The 11,385-nt window shown below is 38.5% G+C and overlaps 1 protein-coding gene across 1 annotated transcript; it reads right to left on the bottom strand.

Moving 5' to 3' along the window:
- Nucleotides 1-622: 622 nt before the first annotated feature.
- LOC109083505 (guanylate-binding protein 3-like) lies at nucleotides 623-9,734 on the bottom strand. Its single transcript, XM_042744186.1, has 8 exons — nucleotides 9,722-9,734; nucleotides 9,227-9,406; nucleotides 8,831-8,958; nucleotides 6,959-7,068; nucleotides 5,347-5,531; nucleotides 3,851-4,093; nucleotides 3,115-3,395; nucleotides 623-883 (listed from the first exon to the last, which is right to left on the bottom strand). Exons 2-8 carry the CDS (start codon nucleotides 9,399-9,401, stop codon nucleotides 653-655), a joined length of 1,353 nt encoding a protein of 450 aa, XP_042600120.1. The 5' UTR covers nucleotides 9,402-9,406; nucleotides 9,722-9,734; the 3' UTR covers nucleotides 623-652.
- Nucleotides 9,735-11,385: the final 1,651 nt, after the last annotated feature.

The following is an 11,385-nucleotide window of genomic DNA, read 5'->3' as shown; positions in this document are numbered from 1 at the left end:
CCAAACTTCATTTCAGTGTACTTTTATCTTTGTGTTCCAGATTAACAACCTTCAGTACCGACTTCAGGGCCTCTTACTGTTTGTTTTCACCCCTCTTTCCACTCTCTACTCCAGGGTTCTCCATCCCTGCTCCTGGAGAGCTACCATCCTACAGACTTCAGTTCCAACCCTGCTCCAACACACCTTTCAGTAATTATCAAGTAGCCTGAACACCTTGATTAGCTGGTTCAGGTGTGTTTGACTGGGGTTGGACCTGAAATCTGCAGGACAGAAGCTCTCAAGGAGCAGGGTTGGAGACCCCTGCTCTACACTTTTCTACCATATTTTCATGCCCATTTCTTTTCTCAATTCTGAGGTGTAAATGACCAGTGCTAAAACATAGGGGTTTCCTGACTCTTTAAAGTGCACTTTTTCAACAAAATGGCTTAGAATAGTATACAAATATGGAAATATGGATGCATGTAGTGTCTTAGATAAGGACTCATCAGTATTTAGCCAGAAGGAACCAGGATTCACAATCCAGGAACCAGATGATTTCTCTACTCCTAGTCCACTGTCTTCCACATTCTATAAACACTATGAATATTCTAGGAAAACAAGACGACCCTCTTACAAACTGAAAAAACCTGGATGTTATGTTGAAGCAATTTTCTCAAATATTGATACTCACTTTGACTCCCTTGTTGGATTGGGTTTTGTATTTTTTTACAATGTCTTCAAGGTCCTGGGAGAAGAGAACATAACCACCAGCTACAGCATAAAATCCTTTCTTGAGTTTTTCTGTCATTGGTGCAGAGAGGGTTGTCAGGAGATTCTCACATCTTTTCTTTGAAGCCTCCTCGTTTTGGTGCAGGTATCCATCAAAGAGTTTATTCATTTCTTCCTGTAGCGTTGCACAAAATAGCAGACACAGAAAACTTATTTTACATCAATGCACATTGCCGTTGACATGTTGCCACCATGGCGAGTGATAAAAATGCATTCCATTGCTTTAAAATGTTCCAGTGCTGTGCTTTAAAATAAATTATTATAATCTTAATTCAAGTGAAGAAAAGTAATAAAAAATGTAATCAGTTGCATTAATAACATAATGGGAATAGTGACACTATTACATTTTAAATAGAATAAGTTGTAATCTGTAACCTATTACATTTCCAAAGTATCCTTCCCAACACTGTCTGTATGTTCTCTTTCTGTCAGTCACGTTGGACGTTATGTTGATACTGACATTTGAGGTCTCACTTGGGAGCCCCAATAACCTCAGAGTAGTAGAAAAATGGCAAATGAAGATTGGCGAGTGACATTTGGACGTAGTGTTTAATTTGGGATCAGATGTTGATGGCTGCATCAGGGAGGGGCTAAAGTCCTCTGATAATGAAGACTCTGCTGTGTTCCCCCCGTCTGGGGTGGTTGCTCAGTCAGAGTTAAACTTGGAGTTAACAGCCATGCTTGCCCGGGCAGCCGCGAGCATTGAGCTGGAGATGAACCCACTGCCTTGCTTTGAGCCCTTGTGGCTTGATGATTGGTTCCTGGGGCGGGACACAGTGCACAACCACACTCTGCCCCAGTCCCTTTATTCCCAGAGGTGCACGAGGAAATCACAATATCGTGGAAGGAACGTTTTACTGCCCAAAACAGATCTATGATCTCTTCTAATCTTCACTACTCTCGATGGTGGAGTGGAAATAGGCTACATGGAGGTTCCTAAGTAGGAGAGAGTGACGTGACGAAAGCGAAAGTGAAGTGACATACAGCCAAGTATGGTGAGCCATACTCAGAATATGTGCTCTGCATTTAATCCATCCAAAGTGCACGTGCACACATACACACACACACACACACACTGTGAACACACACAGTGGGAGCCGGAGCAGTGGGCAGCCATTTTATGCTGCGGCGCCCGGGAAGCAGTTGGGAGTTCGGTGCCTTACTCGAGGGTACCTCAGTCGTGGTATTGCCGGCCCGAGACTCGAACCCACAACCTTAGGGTTAGGAGTTAAACTCTCTAACCACTAGGCCACGACTTCCCCCTGCCTGAGAGTGCCTGTAAAACGTCACTATCTTGTGGAATCGCCTGCGGCTACCGTCCAAGGCCTGTAAGCTGACATCAGCATTCACTTATAAGGCTTACAGTGCCACTGGACAGGCTGCCATGCATACGATGGCCATCCTGTAGGTACATCAGGCCACGGCACTGAAAGAATTGCACAAGGGTAGTTCTAAGCCAGGGTTGATGCAGGATTTGCACACCGGCTGTGGCCTCTGGGCAACTAATGTCACCGTGTTGGCTCTGAGCCAGGCAGTGTTCATCATGGCCAGGAATGACATCTCCAGCTCAACCTGGCAGAGATGAGGGGTACCATCACACATCAGAAGGCATTCATGAACCCACTGGAGTCATATAGTTTACCTTTTTGATAGATGGACACGCTTTTTGGAGCTTCAAAATCTTAGACACTATTCACTGCCATTACAAAGCTGGGAAGATGCAGGGGCCAGTTGTTCAAAAAGCTTCATCTGGACCAGAATGATTTGGAATCATAGATCAGGATCATGGTTGACCCTCTTGCCACAACCCTGAACTACCTGCTGAATACTGGGCCTCAGCTCGACTCTTCTGTATAAACTTGAATGAGTGAGGCTTGCTTGTCCGGGGAATGACTTGGCATGCAAATATCACCCACCAATCTTAATTTTCATGACCAATCTTTTAACTAGAGGGTGGTTGCACACTGTGGTGTGGATAGATGTGCAAGTCACACAATATGATATATTTTGTGATATATAATACATATTCTTGAAAAAAAATGTGTTAATTTATTTTGATGGTCCCTTTTGAACATTTTGTTAAAAATAAGTACCATTGCACCAGAATATTAATAGACTGTCTAATATCTGCTAACTCTTTATTGTGATGATCTCCCAACAGACATTCTACTTACTATAAATAACTTTGCAAGTACATGTCAACTTATTCTAACCCCAATCCTACCAGTCACCTAATAGTTTTCTAACACTCTAATGAGAGTTATTAGACATGTAGGTGCAACGTGACTTATAGATAACAGAATGTGCTAAAGGGACCATCAAAATATGTTATTTACTGGGCATCACCTCTAGACATTTTGTGTATGTCCCCTCACTGTCCTTAAAGGAACGTTTCATGAAGGTTTGTGTCACCATTCTGCTAAGACGTTGGTGTTCTGCACACACATCACTCAGTTCCAGAGGGAAGGAGTCCTTCAGCTTCTCCATTCCACTCTGGTACACCTGAAGGCCCTCCTTCACTGCAGACTCATTCTCAATCACTGACACAGTGAGCACAGCATTCTCCAGAAATGGTACTTGACCACTGGAAATTGTGTCTACATATGTCTTCACAAGCTGGCCGCATACTTCAGGGAAAGGGAAGGGTCAAACACAGGGATATTAATAACATCTTGTCCAGAAAGTGCCATAAACAAGGTCATTACTGAATTGGTAGCTCTTTTTTTAAATGGGAATTTCTAACATTAACCATGAAAGATTATGAGCTTACATTGTCTCCCTTCTCTCAGTTTTGTGTTATTAGATCACAAACATTCTATTTAGAAGCCAGTATGTCTTCCAAGGGTTATATTAGCATTATGGTGCAAAGTGCATACAACCTAAAAAAGGTTGCTTAGGTATTCAAACCTAAACATGGTTCCTCTATTGACAGCAGTTTTTCAACAACTAAAGGGAAAAGGCATGTCTCTGATTTCTACTACTGTGTTGACATTCACTTGTGTGAATGAATATTGTAAAAATGATCATATTCTGTATTAAAGTATTTTTCTTTATTTATATCTCACATATTTTATTGAATTACCTCTGCCTGTGACTGTGTATCCATCTTTCAGCTTTTTCATTTCACTCTTGTCAAAGATATACTTGCAGAAACGATCTGTGACCTCAAGGAACTCAGAGGAAAGGTCAGCAGAATCCAAGCTCTCCAGACGAGACACTTTCTCTGAGGCGGTTGGAAATGGGAATGTAAAACACTTCCGGGATGGGAAATAATTTCGGATGCATTCTCTTGGAAGGTTGAACTCTTTAACTGGTCTTGAATTGCCTGTAAAAGATACAAAACAGCTTTTTGTTAAAGAGATTAGCAAAATACAGCGTTGTTTGTAAATTGCCTTTGCCTGGTCCAGTGGTGGTAACCCATGTTCCTGGAGTACCAACAACACTGCACATTATGAATATCTCCTTTGTCTGATACATCCATTTCAGATCTTGAAATCTCTTCTAATGAGCTGATGACCTGAATCAGCTCTTTGTTTGGGGGCTCTAGGAACAGGGTTGAATCGCTAATATAATCCACACTACAGAGTCAAAAAAGTAACACTGAAGCAGCATTTAAATTCATTAGATGAAGGTATTAATTAAGTGGTAATTGGTTGAGAATAAGTGATGAACACCTGCTTTAAACAATCTGAATCACTGAAGGAAAGAGGAACAACAAGACATAAAAAAAGAAGAGATGTGCATCCAGATGCTGATAGCGATCAAAGCCTGTGGGCCAAGATGTGTGTACATAGGGGGTCTGCTAAATTGTCACACCACAGTGGGAAAAGCTGTAATTTGGTGATTGGCCAGTTTGAATGTCTCAGAAAACAAAAGAAAAATAGGTAGGAAACTTTCAACACCCATAATGCACTGGGCACGTTGCTGTCCAAAACCACTCCCAGTTTGCTTCTATTGGAAAGACTTGACCAGAGTCAAATCGCTGTAACAGGATTTTTTTTTTTTTTTGATGTGTTGCCATGAAGACTTTTAGGTTTCTGTGTGTATATGATAAGACAATAGTTTTTCTCCAATGAAATGGTAAAATTTTCATGAAGTAAAACTCAGTGCATCTCTGGAGATTAAGTTCATGTATTCCTGCCCTCATATAGTGAGATGGCAGGCGTTAAAAACACCACAAGCTTTATGTTTACTTCAGTATGTGTAGTAAAGGAAAACAGGCCATTCATTCATTCAAAGATACATGCAGAACATGCAGACTTTCTTACTTGAATGCTGCTCTTAAATGCTCTAGTAAGGAGATAAACTTGGGGGAGGATTTAAACTAATAGGGCAGCTATCCATCACCGGTCATAGGCAGGGCCTGTTCCATTGTGACATCACAACTGGCCACATTCCTGAATGGCTTGTTTTGAGACACTGAATTATGTAGAAAATAACAAACTTAGTGAATTGATTTTTACCATAATAGGGTGAATAAAATTGTGTACAGGCACTGTGGACACATCAATATGTTCAAAAACAAAAAGTAAATTTTGCATAATGGGTCCCCTTTTAAAAGCCTAATTTAAATATTACCTTGTTTCAGCTTCAAAGCAAATTCTAAGTATTGGTCCTCGGTTACAGATTTTCCTTTGATTTTATGTTCCAGGGTGAAGTCCCTCACAACCCAGATGAAACTTGGGAAGAACTTAACAAACTCAGTGTCGTCTTCATCATCAGATGATTTGACCTTGATATACTCAGTCAACTCTGTGACATATCTGGAGATAGTTTAGGTTTGAATATTAAGCAAACAGAGAACATATTAAAGCATGGTCATTTAAAGTAACACTGTGGTGTTTTAAAGTGTTTTACAGAAGAATTATTTATTCTTTGACTCCTGGTGAGCTTCATGTGTCAGTGTAAGGTGGCCCCTAACTGTTGGTGCAGCCTCACTATTTGGGGTGAGTAACTTGTATAATTAGTGGCCACTGCACTTAAAGTGCCCCCATCATGCTATTGTAATGGTTCCTAATTTGCATCTAGCAGGTTGAAACTGAAGTCTGCAGGATGATAGCTCTACAGGAGCAGGGTTGGAGACCTCTGGTCTTGAACGATTCGCTTGAGGATCTATTGGCTCAAATGCCTTCAAATAACTGGCCTTTCCACGCAAGAATGTGCAGTAATCTCAAACAACTTGATCCAGATATTTTAATCAAATCTGCAAACTACAAATTAGAAAGAGATCAGTTATTACTATTAGAAGATCTGGCATCTGTCAAATCATCTCGGAAGTATTAAGCGAGGTATGAAGAACAAAACCCAGAGGTGCAAGATGGTCCAAAAACGTGGGTACTGTCCCATCTTTAATGATTAAGTGTTTTGCAAATCCCACATTGATCTTGACTAGATTTGAGTGAGTAAATATTGGGAACACAGTGAAAGGTTGGAGTAATACTGCTATGGTGTCACTGTAAAAAAAATAAACATAAAAATACATCCAACTTACACACAAAGTGCCTTTGCTTTCATAGCACAGAAAACCGTGTCTTCCAGACATGGCAACAACACAAACCAAACTCTTCCAGGCCTCAGCTACAACTAGTGTTTGGGGGCGGATTAAAATACACATTGCAGACAAAGAAGACCATTATGCAAATTGGCTACAAACCTACATATGTTTTTGCAGGAAGTAAGACTGGAATTGAATGACTCATTTCAGGCAGAATTGGTAATTGGTTAATTTTTTGGGAGATAGTTACTACATTTGTCATGCACTTTTCTTTTTTCTGTTCTTTGAAACTTTGCAGACCTTTAACATTCACAAACAGCTATTTTCCATACTAAATTAAAGGCAATATCTGAAAAAGCATAATTGGGGAACTTTAATTTTAAAGACTGATAATCTGCTGTATCAGAGTGGGCCATACTTGCCAGGATATTTATTAGTCTTTACAACCTGGTCTAACTGCTTTGAATGTATAGAAAATACTGCTGATTTCTTACAGAGCAAGCACAGTGTAAGGCAGGGAGTAAAATGCTGAAATCCTAATACTTTTTTTCTACGGGTAATGCTATATTGCTCATTTTGACAAAAAAAAAATAATTCCAACTTCAAGAGAAACCATGCATGGACAGTATAATTACAATATCTTATTAAACCATGAAATATCAACAGTAATTTTATGATCTATGAATGGAAGGATACTGCAGTTCCTCAATAGCCTTGTTGTCAATTGTGCCTTGGCTGTTTAGCACTAAAGTGCTACTGAGAAGGACAGCCAGACAGAAGATCTTGGTATCATGCTTTGAGTCCCCCTGAAACAGAAAGTATACAATCATTTGACAAAGAATGAAATTACATAAACTACTGACAGCATAGTGACAAGGACTAACCTTCTACTTCTAAACATATTCTGGAACCAAGCACACCCTGATGGCAAAATATGTCAAAACCTAACACATGACTGTAGTGATGTCCTGTTCGTGAATGAATAATTCTTTTGAACAATTATTTTCAATTAACTGGTTGAACCAGTTCACCAAATCTGACTGGTTCTGACTTATGTCCTGAGTCAGCACTGATCCACAAGCCACACAATCAGTGAACTGGTCTTTTAAACGAGTCCAACACTACAGCTCAAAATCAGTAATATAATTCTAAAACTTAGTGAGGTCTGCTAATGTTAACTCTTCTTTGCATTTATCCTGCCACAGTATTTCTCATGTCAACAGTACACTGAACTGAGAACCAATACCAAGAACCAGTGAGTGCACTGAGATTTAACAGATGAAGCAGCATGTAATTGGTATCACTTTTTAAGAAGTATACACTAATGAAGTATTAACAGTTAATATGCAAACAATTAGTTTATAGTTAATTCATAATTATGAACTGTAGTTAATAGATTAATAGACTCTATACAAATAGGGAGTTCTTAATTCATTATCCATGTGATTAACCAAATTATTATTATTTAATTAGCTTATATGTAGTGTTAAATAATGCTTTGTTAACAACTTATTAACCATAAATACTTCCCACTTTATCTCACGGAAAATGGGAAAATGTCATTAATTAAGTGCTTTAAACCAACCTTTACTTTCACTTTTACACACACAAACACACACACACACACACACACACACACACACACACATACATACATACGTGTGTGTGTGTGTGTGTGTATGGTAACACTTTAGTATAGGGACCAATTCTCACTATTAACTACTTGTTTATTACCATGCCTGTTATTAACATATTGGCTGTATTAGTACTTACTTATAATGCCCTAATCTGCATGACCATATTGTACATCCCTAATCCTACCAAATACCTAAACTTGACAACTACCATACTAACTATTAATAATGACCTCACCCATATGAATTCATGCGATTATTGAAAAATCATATATATTTTCCAAGGTGGCAAATTCGTAGGAATTCTCACAAAGGACCACACCTAAAACCACCCCCTTAACTTAACCATCACAGAAATCGTACAAAATTCGGACGAATTAGCCAACTCGTAAAATTTGTACTAATTGGCCGTGAGATAATGTTGGCCTACCCGTATGTCAAATCGATTGTGGCTGGCATGTAAATTTCACTCACCAGTACTCATTGTCCTTTACTGAAACATCAGAGGTGCTTGGGGCTCTTAAGTGTAACCCCTTGTATCAGTAATACAACAAGTCCTCATGTCCCCTCCATCAGGGAACAGAGGTTAGAACAGTAACTTTTTTATTTGATGGAACAAAAGTAAAGCTAGACTACAGTTTTAGTGATTGGAGCAAAAATGTACTGGACACATTTTTAAAACTTGTTTGTATTATTGTGACATACTTTCATATTTAAAATATTAAATGCTCTGTTACAATGAACTGCTCGAATAATTTTCAATAAACACTTACCTGCTAATTGTGCATTTGGCTAAATAATTTTATCTGAGCTATAGTTAGTTTCATTTGTCAGTTAACAGGCACATCTGAAGAGTCTTGTTCCTTCTGAATGCAATGATTTTGATTTAAAATTATTCTTCACATTAAACCGATATGAAGTTGATTATCATCACCTTGTCCACATCTCCAAGTCCCTCAGTGTCCAGCAGCACCAGAGTTGTCCCTTCTTTAGTGGGATGGGGCAAACACCACATCCAGATGCCCTTAGTCTTAGACTCAACTGTGCTGCCCAATTCAAATCCTAAGATAGAAAGAGCAAAGAAACATGGAACACCAATAACATGCAGCTGCATTAATCTTCTTTGTACATCTTAGTGCAGGGTAGTGAATTATTTAGACTATGAAGATTTGTGTTTAATTTTATTTTAAATCACAGTATTGCCGAACTAAAGGAAGTTTGAGGCTGATGATAAATGGAATAGTGACCATATCTAGACCTGTTTTAATTCTAACCAGTAGTAACTGTCATTCATTTGCTCTTTGAATGTTACTGCAAGTTTAGGTCTAACCTGTTTGTTTTCCTGCGAGGCGGTTCATCAGGTAGGACTTCCCGGTGCGGTAGAGTCCCACCACAGCCACCACCACCACTGGCTGCTCGATCTTCTGCAAGATCTGCAGTGCTGACTCCTTGACACACAGCTTCCCATCCACATCATTGTCAATCAGACACACTGGACTCTGCATGGTCACTGGAGTTGTAGCATAAACACACACACACAGTCACAAGTTAATACTGTTGGGATGTTCTCATAATGTAAATCTGAGGCCATTTTTACCCCAAAAGTATATCAAAACAGTGTACGCGTGTGCGTGCACACACACACACACACAGATCTGATTTCATATACGATATACACTTATTTATAAACACAGATCACTATTTAAAGCATGCTTTGTTTACACATAATGTACAGTACAGAAACTTAGAGAGACCAGAGTGGTATAAGAATGAGTCGTAGTAAATTAGTGGAGCTGTCTGTTTTTAAAGCTTACTAAAAGCTTACCTGCTCTCTCTGTGATTTCTCTTTAATACTAAAGGAAACAGTTTTAGAACAGTTCCTTCTTGGTATAAACCACACCCCTGAATCCAGTCAGTTTCTTCTTATTGGCTGGCAATGGAATTATACTTTCATTGCCAATAATTGTTTATTGGTTTCTTTTTTTTTAACAACCTCCTCATTTCTTATAGTTTCTTATCGAAAATGCCTGTTTATTCTTAAACTTATGTTCCTTCGGTGAGCATCTCAAATATTTATTGTTTTATTCAAGTTTTTGAAATATGTTTAGTAAAAGATAGATACATGCATATGTTAACATTTCTTACTGACAGACTGAGACTTTGTGAACCGTACTGGCAAAATGAGTCGGAATGCGCACAGTTTATTGAGCTACAGGCAAAAGTGAAAAATTTCAATTTATGGAAGTAAAATAATGCCATATGTCTTTGAAACAAAAAAAGCATGTTGAATAGTACTGACTATAATAAATAATGCATTGCATTAACAGTGCTTGCATTTTAATGCCTTGTATTTCCAGGGCTTGCATTTTTAGGTCCTGAAATCTAACATAGTTGTTTATTTATGCTGTGAATATTTCAATTCAAAATATTTCACACACATTTTCATAATTAAAAATTCAATAATTCATATTCCGATGTCAGAATTCACTTCCAAAATATTCAATGTTTAAAAATACGATGTATAATATTCAACATGCAGATTTCAGTCCATTTTATTACACATTCCAAATTCGCTTCCACTAATTCAGTGGTTAAAATTCAGCAGAAAATTTGCCACTGCACAAGCTGGAGCTGCAGGAATAGCAGTAGAGCACCGATGCATGATCTCCAGCTGCTGTCAATCACTCACCAGCAGGTGGTGCAAGCGGCTGTTGATGAATACCAAAGCAACAGGTGGATTAAGTCATTCATTTACAAAAACTGATCTGCAGAAATGGAGCAAGTGCTAAGTCGAAGTTTTGATTATCGAGGTCAGTATAAACATCTGGAAAAGCTGATTGTTAATCATCAATAAAGCAATAAATGTCTTCCTCAGATGTAATGTTAATTCTGTTCCTCAGTGTTAGGTAAAATAGCATTATAATCTCCTTTGTGGTAGAGAAAGCTGCTTTACATGTAGGCTACGGGAAACAGCAAAGATGTTGAATTAAACGTACACACAATCAGCTTTTCCAGATGTTTATATTGGCCCCGATAATCAAAACTTCTACTTAGCGCTTGCTCCATTTCTGTAGATCAGTTTTGTAAATGTCTTCATCAAAAGCTGCTTGTGCCACCTGCTGGAGATCATGCATCGGTGCTCTACTGCTATTCCTGTAGCTCCTGGATGTGCAATGGCGAATTTTCTGCCTAATTTTAACCACTAAATTAGTGGAAGCGAATTTGGAAAGTGAAATAAAATGGACCGAAATTTGCCTGTCGAATATTATACATAGTATTTTAAAACAGACTGAATATTTTGGATGTAAATTCTGGAAAGTGAATATGAATTATTGAAATTTTAATTATGATAATGTGTGTGAAATATTTTGAATTGAAATATTCACAGTTTAAATAGTTAAATTTCAGGACCTAAAAAAACCAAGCCCTGGAAATGCCCAAGGCATTAAGATTCAAGCGCTGTTAATGCAACGCATTATTTTTTCAGTT

The sequence above is a fragment of the Cyprinus carpio genome, chromosome A4, assembly GCF_018340385.1.
Source record: "Cyprinus carpio isolate SPL01 chromosome A4, ASM1834038v1, whole genome shotgun sequence".
Lineage (NCBI taxonomy): Eukaryota > Metazoa > Chordata > Actinopteri > Cypriniformes > Cyprinidae > Cyprinus > Cyprinus carpio.
The sequence above is the reverse complement of the archived record's forward strand: the minus strand, read 5'-3'. Positions and strand labels throughout refer to the sequence as shown.